This window comes from Lissotriton helveticus, chromosome 5_1 (assembly GCF_964261635.1).
Source record: "Lissotriton helveticus chromosome 5_1, aLisHel1.1, whole genome shotgun sequence".
Classification (NCBI taxonomy): Eukaryota; Metazoa; Chordata; class Amphibia; order Caudata; family Salamandridae; genus Lissotriton; species Lissotriton helveticus.
Window position 1 is genome coordinate 286,637,523 of NC_136065.1, and position 14,168 is coordinate 286,651,690.

The following is a 14,168-nucleotide window of genomic DNA, read 5'->3' on the forward strand; positions in this document are numbered from 1 at the left end:
GAACCCAGTACTCTACAGTTCAAGTTGCATCAAAAGCCACGCAAAAAGTGTGTGGGTGGGAGGTACTGCAACAGAACCCCATTCTCTCACAGTGCATACCACCGAAATAGTAATTGCCTGAGCAAAGTTATTTTAACGCAGTCTCGTGTCGCAGCAGATCAATATTACGTATGGGGGGGGGGAGAAGTTGTAGATTTTCCGTGTTTTGTCCCCAACAGTCGCAGATAGTCTTGCACATGCATGCATATGAAAAACAAATTAACACGCAATACAAGAAAGTCTGTAACAACTCCCATTTTGAAATAGGGCACAAGATAATGTGAGATAAATTATATCACGGCAGCCATCTTTAAATCAGGAGACTTCCGTAGATTTACATAGGCAGCCATTTTTAGATAGGACACATAGTAAAATCATTATATTCTCATTAAACATCTGATTTTCAAATTGTGATGAATCCTTGATCAAATAATTGACAAAGCAGTAAAAAGATGTGAAGTCAAGAAACACACAGTGAATTGACAATACACAAGTATATTGTGTTGATGAGAACATAGAGAACGTTTCAAGTATGATTTTCCGAAGGCCCTTACCATTTGATATATCAGACCTACAAACTATTGCTCAAAGATGGAAAAAATGAAAGAGATTTGAACATTTCTTAATGACTACATGTAAAACATACTCTAAATAACAGGCAAAATATCTATTACTCAATTTAGTGGGATATGATTTAGAGTATTTAACACAACTTTTCTCCAACAAGATAGAAACATATGAAGCACTCATAAAATGTCTAATTGAGAGATTTGATCGACAAAGAAACTTGGATTTTGAAACATTTAACTTTAATCTGGCCTCTCAAAAAGATGAATCCTTTGATTACTATGTAACAAGACTAAGAACATTGGTGATATTTTATGAATTTGAAACTTTCAATTATTAAGAAGCAATAAGACTGAGGAAAATTCAAGGATGTAATTCAGTAGAATTTAAGAAAGAAATTGTTGTAAAATACATATGACTGCAAACAATGTTACGGATGGCTTGAAAAGATATGCAAGCACAAAATAATGTTAGGAATATGGAGCAAGGAAGCATGAAAACAATGGAGCAAGTTCAACAAATGCCAAGGAAAGATAGTAAAACAGAGAAGACAGAATCACAACACAGAAAAAAGATTGTATCACTGATGTGGTTTCAGTTTCCACTTCTAAAGATGTGTCTAGCTTTAAAACACCAATGGAGAGAATTTGGAAAAACAATTCATTATAAAAGTTTGTGAAGACTCAAGCGTGATAAAAAAGGAAAATGTCAAAGGTTGGAGTAAGCAAACTAAAGGAACTACCTAACATGTACGACTGATGGAAATAATTGAACATGACTGTTGACGGATCTGAACAGTCAGAACAGTAGTGTATGAGATGTATGCTGAAACCAAAGTCAAACAAATTAATTTGATAAGAAGAGAAAGTATTAAAAAATGTATTGATGTAATGGTTGGATCTCAAGAGGTTCCTTTCATACTTGATAGTGGGACAACATGTAACCTCAGTGCTTTTAGTGGAGAGCCAGACAGCCTGTTTCTCTTCTAGGAACATATTGAAGAAAATATTCAAAGAAGAAATACAAGATTTTGAAGGTGGACATCCTGGTTCCTATTTTAGAGTAATGGCAGTGCTCAAATAATGAGTTTATTGGGAACGGCTTGTAACATTACTACAGAACAATCTGTTCTAAAAACAATCCTGAGTTATTTAAATGACTAGAAAAATTATAAGATAAGACAATCACACTACAGATCAATGAAGCAGTGAGGCCTGTTGGGCCAATATACAGAAGAGTTCTAATACATTTGCAAACCAAAGCAGAAAAATACATACATTCATTACTTCATTAAGATATTATTGGGCCTGCTAATGGTCCAAAACAATGTTTTTTTTCCACAGTAGTGGTTCCAAAACCCCTCAGAAAACAGCAGAATTTATGTCAACATGAGAATACCCAACACAGCAAAAGAGAGAGAGAGAGATATCCAGAACTGCATTTGAATGTCATGATTAGTAGTATTAATGGTGCTGTTGTTTTTTCAAAACTAGATGTGTACAAAGGATATCATCAGTTGGAATTTGAAGAACAATCAAGATATATAATAACATTTTCTCCACATCTTAGATTGTTTCTTTATAAAAAAGTTTTATTTTGGGATATTTTCAGCTGCAGAATTCTTATATAGAAAGGAAATATTTGCAGCAGAAAAAAAAGGTTATCTTTGGTATGGGCTTGTGAACATTTTCATGATTTCTTGGATGGTAAGCCTTTTGTAATAATAGCAGATTATCAAGCATTGACCACAGTTTTGCAAAATCCAAAGGTGAAAATACCCCCACGAATTGAGGAATGGGAAATGAGCGTAATGGACAACAAAATTTTAAAGTTGTTAATAAACCAGGAAAGGAACCTAACCCAACAGATTATTCATTTAGACACCAACGTGAAAGTAAAATGGAGCCAAAGTCTGAGGCTGAAGAATACATACGTGTTTTTGTCAGATCAGCAGTACCGGAAGTAATTTAAAAAAAACATTATGTGATGCTTCTTTAAAAGAGAAACGATTCAAGAGATATACAAAATGTTATAACTTTAAATAATAAAATGCATAGATAATGCGACACAAACTCAACTTGAAAGACGAAAAAGAGATATCCTTGCATTTAAAAAATATTCAGACTTGGTTACTCATAGCTTCATCTGGCATGATTTTGAGAGCTAATAGGTTGGTTATTCCTTTTAGTTTGCAAAAACCTGTGATTGATTTAGGCCATGAGAGTCACTGAGGGATATACGTGACAGAGAATTTTTTACGAGAATAAATGTGGTTTCCAAGATTAGGTAGTCATGTACAAGAAATTGGACGAACATGTCATTTACGCCAGTGTACTTCTAAAGAAAGGAACAAGGAAGCATTACACATGTCCAGATTGCCAGATGTGGTGTGGACAAATTTGGCAGCAGATTTTTATGGCCCTTTAGATTCTGGACATTATTTGTTTGCGATTATTGATGAATATTCTTGTTTTCCAATTGCTAAAATTGATATCATCTGCTTCAACAGTGCTTCCTTTTTTTCTTTAAGATTTTCTCTAGATGGGATACCAGATGTTTTAAAAACCGATAATGGACCACGTTTCAGTGGGAATGAGTTAAAAAAAATCATGAATTATATGGGAATAGCACACAGGAAAAAAACTTCAATGTGGCCTCAAGCAAATGGAATGGTGGAAAGGTTAATGGCCACTATTAAAAAAGCTATACAAACAGCAGAACCATCTCAAATTTCTTTAAACCAGGCTTTGTGTGTCAAGTTTCGCATAAATATAAAAATACACTTCATGGATCTATAGGTAAATGTCCTTCCTAATTAATGTTTGGGCGGTCGCTACAAACTTGTCTACCACATCTCCCAACAAGTCCGCCGAAGAACCATTAAGAAACTGTGCAGAGAGACAAAGAAGTTAAGGGAAAGATAAAGTAGTATAAACATCACAAAAAGAACATTCAAGGTCATGGGTACGATAGGCAAGAAAATCACCAAGTACGTTTCACCCTTCTTCATTAAAAGTGACTAAAATACATAGATCAGCAGTTAATGTTTTAATTTTTGTGCGAAACGAAAAATACCTTCAATATTCCTGCTCATTTGTTGGGCTTTGAATTGCAAGAACGGTTTCCAAGAACAAGACAAACTAAGGGGTCAATTAGGATGGCGGATGGATCGCCACCGCCATGCAGGCGGTGGCGATCCGTCCGCCATCCTTGCCCGTCCGTCACATATTTCCCCTCCACCATATTACAATGGCGGACGGGAAGACCGTCCGCCACTTTTCCGCCGCATTCGCAAGGCGACCACGGCGGAAAAGCTGTGGTGGGGGTTATGCCTTTCCATGGCCGCAATGCCCCCAGGGTGAAGGGAATGTGGGGGGTGCACATGGGGGGTATCTATGGTACCCCCCTGCAGTTGCATGCACAATGCCGCAGGCACCGCGCGGTGCCTGCAGCTTTGTGCATGCAAATGCACAGCATGCATTTTTAACTTTGCGCCGGGTGCTGCTTAAAGCAGCACCCGCCTCAATGTTAAATATACGGGATGTGACCACCAGGGTGGCGGCCACATCCTAATCCCAACGGAGGGAACGCCGCTGCTCCTGCGGACGATCCCTCCACCTCGGGGGTGGCGGATAGACACAGGTCCGTCCGCCATCATAATCTACCCCTAAAAGTTACCCACAAGTTATTGAAATCCCTAACCTTGTCCAAAAAGTGTCCACCCATGTTAAATCATTTTTTTTTTTTTAAACCAAGGGGGCCACAGGTCATGATATAGGATTTGGAGTCATTTACTTTTAAATCTAAACCCTCCATGAAGTAAGAAAAACAATCCAGGAAGATCTGAAGGCCATTTGCCGTGCGGGCTATAAGGACCGCATTGTCTCCATACATTAAAATTGCAATATTTTGAGATCACATTTTGGACACATAACTACCAAAATTAATTAGATGATTAGAAATTACATTTATGTCTAATAAAAAAAAGAAGGGGGCCAAGATGCAGCCTTCTCTGACCCCACTCGGAGAAACAATATACGAGGATGCTTCTCCGTGAGGGCTGGAGCAAATAGATACCTTCAAAATCCCAGTGTAGTCGACCTATACCTTTAAGGAGACCCAATTCCACACCCAAGTCCCTCCAAGCACTCCCATAGTTTCTCTCGGTTGACCAGATCAAAGGCACTGGATAAATGTAACACACCCCTTTTGGCCATCACATAGTTGGTGATTATTAAATGCAGGTTCAGATGAAATCCCATGATAGGGTCAGGCATGCCTTCACACAATAGGCATTGCGCATGGCAGTTCTTGCTGTCTGAGCTGGGGTTAACTTAGCTGCTGCACTAAGGTTGAGGTCTCACACCAGGGTGCTCCACTAACTTTCCGAAAATGAGCCAACCATTCTGCCTCTGGGATCAATGCATCCAATTTTGAACCTACTTGGTCAGCGAAGAAAGGGTAGTTTACCACTTCCCAAACTTTCCGCGTGTCTTTTAAGGCCGCTGCCTGTTTTGGATTCTCCCAGGTGCCATCTCTAATCTCCCTTTCCCTTTCTTCCAAAACATTCTTGTATTGTAACCTGGCTGCTCTAATATTTGTTAGACATCGTGGCTTTGTCTTAAGGGCATTTTGGTGATTTTTTATGGGCAGCAGAACAAGCTTTACTAAACCAGCGGTGTGTGGAACTCACTGAATTAGAACTGTGTATTGTTGGTTCCTTTTGTAATAGCTTCACATAATAACTCACATTACCTTAAAATACGTGGATGAATTTGGCCATCTGCTAAGCAGGTCATTATGGACTACGAATTTCCATTAATTATCCTTTGATTGAAATCTAAGGGGTCTATTTTGTCCTACTTAATGCACTAACCTTGATTCTTGGTATATATTGGTTTCTGGCTAATCGTCACCCCTATTGGAAAAAGGTGGAATTTGATGACTAATAGATTGTGGTCACTCATGCATTTGGGGACAATTTTGGACTCTAAGGTGCATGCCTTCTGCCGAATTCAATATAAAATCTATAGTTCTACCCTGATGGGTACTAATGAAAGTAGGTGTTCAAATAGAGTTTGACGGATCACGACCAAAAAAGGAATCGGAAATAAAAATTAAGTCATATCTTGCTAATAATAAGTTCATGGCGTCATCCAGCATTGTGTGTTTAAAATGCACCCTATTAACAACTTCAAAAGAAACACTATATAAATGACTATCTACCACCTGGCAGACTGAAGTATTAAAACCTCCTGCCCATATTTTCATGGTGTTTCTGTTCTTTTCCTCTGATTTTCCTTTGTTTTGTTCTATTTCTTCTCGCTGCTGAAAAAAAGGGAGGGAGGGGGGAAAAATTTAATAATATAATGTCAGGCTAGGATTAGAATAATGTTCGTGGAATGTAAGCTTAGAATCTTATCATTTAGAATAGAGGCACTTGTTAGTAATGTCAAGGAGATTTAAGGAGCAGAGAGTAGTTTGAGTGGCTGAGCAGCAAATAAACCTTATTTTACTGTAGCCAGCCGTGAAACTTCCAACTGCAATAGAATATATGTTTATGCCATGTGCATGAGAAATCCAATGTCAAACTGTGGCGGCCACCTCTCCACAAAGACCTCCCATTTTCGCATTCTGTTTACCTGCCAGATCCTTACCGGGCCAATCAGATGTGTCAAAAGTTTTTATAATTCTATCATTATCACTTTGTTCAGACACCCAAGCAGTGATGCCCTAGGGTCATCTTTGAGGAAGAGTTGGTAGGTCTGTCTCTAGGTCAGGACTCCAGTACCCAATAGTCAACCCTCCGAGAGGAGATTGTGATTAAAGGCTGTTTTTCCTGCATTTTCGCAAAAGCAAATTCCCGAGAAGTTCTGTCAAATTGACTTCTGTTTCACTCACTTCTACTTGAGAACACAATGGATGGGAATCATCTTGCAATGGAGAGGGTGAGCTTTCATCTGTGGTGTATTGGGGCTCAGCTGAGGTGTGTGCACAGGTGTGTGGGTTGCAAGTGGTGTGGCAGTGGACCACATGAAAGCGAAAATAAGTGTAGGAAAGACACTTTCTAAAGCTATTTTCAGGACGCGGTCATATGACCCTGATCTTAATGCCTATTGAGCAGTCATTTAAAGGGAACGGGATTGAGACAAGATGGATTGATTTTCAGCATGGCTTCAGGAATCCATGCTAGTTATCTCAAGAAGAACATCCAGTCCTTCTTTTTAGCTCGGAACTTATCATGGAGCAAATCATTCTAAAAGAAGACGCATGTAAAGAGAAAAATATGACTAGATATGCTTGTGGACAGCATAAAATCCCTTTGCAGTACACATAGTCCACCCAAAGTGCTTCCAAGTAACCCCATGCTGTATAAAAGCCAACCTTGGCTTCTAAACCAATTGCAGCTGGAATACTGTAACCAGTAGTTTTTGTTTCCTTTTAAGAACTAAGCCATCCCTGGAGGCCACAACATTCTCAATGGACATCATTCCACTAAAAGAAACTGAAGGAGATACAGCTGTCATTCACAGAAATTCTCTACCTGCTACTCATGAATGGAAATCTCTTTTTGCCCAATGTTCTTGTGCCCTATCCTTCTTATCTTAACCACAATATATATGACTCCACCACACAGTGCTGCATATGCCGAACACTACCTAGAATGTCTCTGAATCATTAAAGCATTATAACCTTTATACAATGCAAGACTAAAATTCTTCCTTTGAGAAACCTGTATTGCCCATAACTAAGTGTGTGCTACCCACTAAGCAATCTCTGAACCTTGTGAATTTTTATTGATTTTCATTTATTTATTATTTTAAGAGTTTTAAAAAGTGCAGAGAGGGGTTCGTTCTGATTGTGGGTGGCAGTGAGTTCCATATTCTAGGGCCTAGACTAGAGAATGAACGGTTGTATGTTATTTTATTTGGTTGAGCTTCTGCAGTTTCAGCAATGGGGAATTGCCACTTCTCAAGGAGCGACTGCCCCCGACTGTTCTAGTTTGTTGGCCAGGTAAATGAAGGTGCTGTGGTGTAGAGCCTTATGAGGCATGCAGGCTATTTTCATCTGGATCCTTGCTTCAAGCAAGAGCCAGTCTAAACGTTTTCGGTGTGGACTGTTGTGATCAAATTTTCTAGATACGGGGACTAGTCTAGTTGCTGAGTTCAGCCCAGCTCTTAATGGTGCTAACCTTGTTTTGGGAACGCCTGTGAGAGTAGCAATCCTGTAGTCTAATGACAAGAGATTGTATAGACAAAAAATAACGGTGGATAGAGGGTCTAAAGGGGAACAAGAGTTTAAAGACCTATCTACACCCTAACCCCTAATCAAACTAGTAAAAAACCAGACAGACAGCAGTGTATCATGAGCTGTGGGAGCACAGCTCATGATACACTGCTGTCTGGCTTTCCATCACTGGTGGATCCTATACTAGAGTTTCCTCACAATACTCCATGGTGAGGCACCTAGTGGATACCAGTTTGTATTCTAAAATCCCAGATGATGATGTTCCGCCAATGGGTGGGCTGATGGGTTTTCTTTTCTAATTCTAACACTTTTCTCTCCCTTTTGTCACCCTTAGTAGTTTACACACACACTAATCTAGTAGGAAACGGACACGTTCTAGCCTTTATAGACCGACAGCACCCCTTTGTGTTTTTTACTTTTTTAAGAGATTGTATTGCCATATGAAGATCATCAGGGGACAAAGAAAGGTTTGATTCTCTTTAGGATGCTCAGCTGGTATTTGGCTCCCCTGTTTGTTGCACTGACATGATCTTGCATATTCAGATATTTGTCCATAGTTATACCACTCGTGGATTCAATGATGGTCGGGACACAATTGAGAAGTGTAAGTTGTTTGAGCCATTACTGTATGGGGGCAGAGCAGTTGTGTGTGGGGTGATCAAGAAGAATTCTGTTTTGAGGGCGAGGAGCATGAGGTGGTTGTGGGTTAGCCGTTGCTGGATTTTCAGCAGGGTGCGGTTGAGAGTCTTAACGTCCTCAGGGCTGAGATTTTCAAGTATAATTGAGTGTGGTCAGCATACATGTGATAAAGTATATTTGAGTAATTTAGAATTTCAGAGAGGGGTTCCATAAACAAATTGAATAGCGGAGGAGAGAGTGTAGATCCTTGAGGTACTCCAATATAGACAGGAGTGAAGTCGGAAATGGTATGCATTTACTTTTAGTCTTTGAGATCGGTTATGTAGGACGCAAACCAGCGTGTAACGGGTCGGATAGCCCCATCCTTGCCTCCAGAAGGCCGATCATGCTGTCATGTTTGACCGTGTCGAATGCAGAGGATAGATCCAGAAGTACAAGTAGGCATGATTCATTCTGATCAAGCAGTCTCTGTGCATCGTGAACAACATCTTTTTGCGCTGTTTCAGTGCTATGTCCCTTTCTGAAGCCAGATTGGCATTCGTCCAGAAGATTAAACTTTTCGATATGGTCAGAGTTTCAAAGTGCACATATTTTTCTGGGACCTTTGCTAATGTGGGTTGGTTAATAATGGGACGGAAGTTGTTGAGGTCAGACTGATCTGCATTAGGCTTTTTGAGTATAGGAGTGACTTCTCTTATTTGTAGACAGTCTAGAATCAGGCCCTGAGATAGCGATACGTTAATAATCCTAGTCCAGGGCGGTAGAATGAGGGATTTTAACTCTTTGATAAATTTAGCGGCACAAGATCAAAGAAATGGTTGGAGGGTTTTAGCAATATTATTAAGTTGAGTATGTCGACTTCGCCTGTAAATTTGAAGGCATTCCAGGTGACATTCTTTTTTGTTGAGAAGCTGGATAGGGGGTTACTCCCCAGTTGGTAAATGGCGAGGAGATTCTCCAAGATCTCTCAGCAAGTCTTAAATTGTGCCTTTCTTCATTAAGGTTGCAGTTGAACCAGGGTTTGGATTGCTTGCAATTTATCTGTCGCCCTACCCAAACAGCTGGATACACACTTGAAGCTATGTGTGTGTTTCCTAACCTCATCACATTGACCTAAAAATATCACACTACCTGCACCTATCATGGTTCAATCATGTTATCCTCCCATTCCCCTTTCCTCCGGTGATTTTCACTATCACTATATCTCTATCAACTATTTGGTCATTGAAAAAAACGGAACCATCCTTCTCCTACCTTCTGTTTACGTGTTCCTTGTATTATAAAGGATCCCAGTTCAGCAGTTCCATCATTAATTTTGCAGATTTATTTGGGTTTTGCAGTTCCAAGTGTGGAGTTTGTATTTAGGAGATAATCCCTGATGGGGGACTGATGTTGAGGTATCTGCTTGTCATGATGCTGTGATTAATAGGATTTCAAAGCACTTTGATCAATTTAATGAATGTTTTTGTGGTACTGCTTTTTACTGTTGAATTCTGCTTTAACGGGGATGCTGGCGAGAGAGAGGTTGGCGGCTGGAGTTTGTAAAGAGATGGATGGATATTGCGTGAAGGTAAAATTCTGAGGAGATTGCAGAGGCAATATAGAGTGAATTACTGAGTTTGCCGAAATAGGCGTAGTAGGGATGAACTAGGGTTAGGAGTGTAATGTGCCCAAATGTATTGTTAGGGTAGATGATGATGCTAGCAAAAACGGGAAAAAGAGGGGCATCAGAGATATAAAGCAGCTGTTTGTGGAAAGATGGAAGAGGGACAAGGTGTGGAGTGGAACTGAGTGCCTGGAATGGGGAGATGAGAGTCTGAGAGAATGGTGGGTATGGTACGGTGGAATTCAGACAACTGAAGGCTAATGATGAAGGGCAAATGGGTTGAGTCATAGGGGAGTAAGGTGTTAAGAAAAAGACGAGATAAGAGGTGAGTGGAGTCAATTTTGTGGACGAAAGAAGGTGTTGGTGGTTGTGGGTCTGGTGGGAGGAAAGAGGGAACATTAGAGCCTAAGGGGAGGTGAAGAAGGAAAGGGAAACTACTCGTAAATAATCTAGCAGCATTGTCAAGAGCTCTTCATCTGTAGTGCCCCCCTCTACATTGTCCTGCGGTTTGATTTTCAGATGTCTCATACATTCCGGAACTATGGACCCGGCGCGCGGTACATAAAGTTTCAACACGGTGGACAAGACACCCACTTTTGGAAAGGCTGGTACGGGGTGCGAGTGACCTGTAGCAGCCTGGTGATCGAGCCGCCGGGCCCTAATGGACAGTAAAGAGAGAGGCTTGGAAAGGATCCCTTCTATGTACAGTGCGACCACAGATGAGAAGGCAACAACTTTACGGAAGGCGGGGACCACTGTTCTGGTCCTTGGGTTCATGCAGATCACACATTTTCTCCCTGGATAAGACTTGGGGAGGGGGAGATCACGTGTATTTATTTTGGTGATGTATTTTGAGAAAATGAAGCCCTGCCATTGAGGGCTGGCAGCGTTCTTTATTTTTGTAGGCAATAGCACCTCATATCCATTTTCTGTTCATGGTTTTAGAAATATCTCTTGGTTTCCGGGTTAACCTGCTCAGATCTGCATACTGTCAGTATTGCAAACACTATGATGTGTTTATTATCTCAGAGCTGTAAAAATTCCAGATTTCTATGAAACTAAACATTGACTCAGCCCCCCCTTAGGCTGCACAAACCTTCTCACTCAATGCCCTTCACTGGCTATCAACCTCTGGTCTTCCATGTCCAGTCTTCATTTGTCATTGCATTCCTTTTAGTATTTAACTGGAGCGCCTTACCAATAAAATATGCAGCCACTACCTCCATCAACATTGTGAACACAGTGCAATATTAAACTATAGACTACAAAAAGATATATGAACTAATTCCCCAACGAGTGGGCTGGGTCATATTACTGTTCTAACTCCAACTTGAGCATTGATGGTGACATGCTGAGATCTGGTGCTTGTCCAACGAAATGCTTAGTTATTTAATGTTCTCTTCTGACATCTCCAGTGAACTGAAGGTCATATGTTCCAGTGCCAGCAAGGCTTGTCCAGCTTTTCATTCTTCTGAGGTTGGTAAACTGGGGTCTATTACATTAGGTAATACTAACATTTGTAATAAAACGACAGGAAATTGCGGAAGTGTTAAATGTAGCCCACTATGTTAAAAAAAAAAGTTATGTAAAAAACAAAAACAAAAAAAACAGTTATGTCCGTACTTTTATAGCCAAAGAATTTGTATGCTCTTGATTTTGTTTCTTGTATGTTTTTTTAATTTTGCTACTGTACGGTTTCACCTGCTTTGCTGAGAAACAATTACACTGCCAAGCAACTCTTAGTATTCAGTGTTGAATGTACTGTACTGTTTGTATTTTCTGGAAAAAACCAAGTGGTCGCAAGGGTCAAATTTATCCAGATATCTACTACCCCCCAAAAAAGAATCTCTTATAGGTATTTTAGTGTACTATTAAATGCTTTACAAGGCTCACTACAATTTGCAAAATGCAATGTATTATTCCATCAGCATTGAAAAGCATATTTAAAAATCTAGTGCAGTTGGCGCAGAGTGCAAAATGTACTCAGTGTGTGATACATATTTACATTTATACATATAGATGCACAAGAACAACACAAGGTATCTACATGTTATAACCCACAATACCAACATGAATAAATCAACGTCTTGACTCAAGTAGAAATGATATGGCTGTGAAAATGCCATTGATTCGGCCCATATGGAATTAAACCACGGGTCTCATCAGGACAGCGCAGTGTGTCTAGTTTCCTTATTTAGAAGAAGGTTTCTCCATTGCCACTATATGTCGCGCCATACAACAATCATGATGTTGATCTCCGATTCATGAAAACAGGCTCTGTCACTCAGTAGGGACTACCCAGAATGAACCATGCTGTGTCTGGATTGTTACTTACTGGGACCCGGTTCTGGTCTGGTATTATGTGCCTGTTCTTGTTATTTGTTTATATAGACTGTTTTTATTCTCACCACTCCTCCTCAATGACTTGTTATTGTGATCATGCTGTTGCAACCTGTTATGAAGCATTCTATCGAACCAAATAATTTAAATAAAGAAATGCAAATTCCATTTAAAAAATACAAATTATGTTGTTACAATAATAAACCGTGCAGTGTTTTAACTATGGCAATAATCCACACAGAGTTTTCCATGTGGGTCAGGACATTCACTGTAAGAACATTTCTGCAGCCTGAATCTGCTTGTTATGTATGGCGGTCACAGAGGGACACTGCGGTGAATAATCGATTCCAAAACTGGTTCTTCACTGGTATGACGAAGCAACAGTGGGGATGTTTCCCATTATTGATACTCCATATGAAATTCCTGGCTGTTCTTTCAGGGCTTTCATCAACCCATCATCGCTGCACTCGCTCTCTGCTCAGCGTCAAGAGAGGAGGGGGTGAGGAAAGCACAGTGGTTAGTGGGGTAGGTGACGGGTTGCATATAAGAAGGGATGAAAGGCCATGTTATGTATGATGCCCTATTACTTCCCTGTCCCTGTCTAGCAGTTGAAGTCTTGAGCAGATAATTCTGGGAGCCATACATAACATACATTTAGAGATGGGTAAAAAGTGACATCATGGATAACCTAAACGCCGCTCACATTGTCTATTTGATATCATCAGAACCACTAGTTGAAAACGTCCATTATTCACTGTTGCCCATCTATAATTCTGTATATTTTCACAAGTCGCTTACTTTTGGCTGCTAGTGGAATGAACCAGAGCAAGATCTAAAAGATGATACGGCAACCTGAAAGCAGCGCCTCAAAGGCATTAGAGTACCTTGGTCTTTGGCTCATCAATTGAAATCCCAGAATGATGTGTGACCCAATGTCATCTATATAATCCCATTTTCACCACTGTGCAAACTAGTAGTTGTTTTCACTCTTTTGAAGTGAATCAATTGATCTTTCTTCCAGAGAGGAGATGGTGTTGCATAGGCTCTGGGGATATACAACCATCATCAACAACACTCTGTTCTTTCGACTGTGTTCCTTTTCGAGGTAGATAAGGGTCACGCAGGAGGAGGGAGCTAATGTGAAGTACCTTAGATCCAACTTACGGGTGAATTCATCCTTACTCAGAGAGCTGTGAGTGGCAGTGTGATTACCTGTGCCCCAAACCTAAAAGTAAGACTGTGCCTGCAATGACCAGCACCCACGAACTAACCACAGAAAAAACCATGAATTGAAATGGGACCACCAGAGGAAGTTCCTGCTTTATCAATATTCCCACATCAACGAGAACATGCGCTGCTTCCTGGTGTAAGAAGAAACCTGCAATGAATGAACTGCATGTATTGGAGATCTTGGTGTCCAAATTACTTTTGGTGATGGTGCAAAAATCCACTTTACCCAATCCCCAATTTGTTTATATCAAATGAACATTCACACTCAAAACATTGGGATGAAAATCCAACCCGTTCAAGGTCTACTTCATGCTAAAGAAAAAAACTTTGCAGCTACTAATTCACAACATAAGGGGCACTGATGGATGTGACATGAAAGAGTGTCGGTGTGCTATAGGATGAGCACCCCAAAAGTGGGCCCTACTGCTTCAGGTTCCTCATCCTCAGTAGGTCTCGTGGTGTTATGGCACAGCACATGGAGGAGCAGCATTTACTATTG

At 40.3% G+C, this 14,168-nt stretch overlaps 1 protein-coding gene across 2 annotated transcripts in view; it reads left to right on the forward strand.

The window, feature by feature from the left end:
* The window catches only part of LOC144754444 (F-box only protein 6-like), a 127,734-nt gene extending 115,059 nt beyond the window's left edge, over positions 1-12,675 (forward strand). For both annotated transcript variants that reach the window (XM_078642231.1, XM_078642229.1), the window contains one exon: positions 10,619-12,675. In XM_078642231.1, coding sequence (XP_078498357.1) covers positions 10,619-10,771 — 153 coding nt within the window. In that variant the 3' untranslated portion in view covers positions 10,772-12,675. The remainder of the gene's footprint in view (positions 1-10,618) is intronic.
* The last annotated feature ends 1,493 nt before the right edge of the window (positions 12,676-14,168 follow it).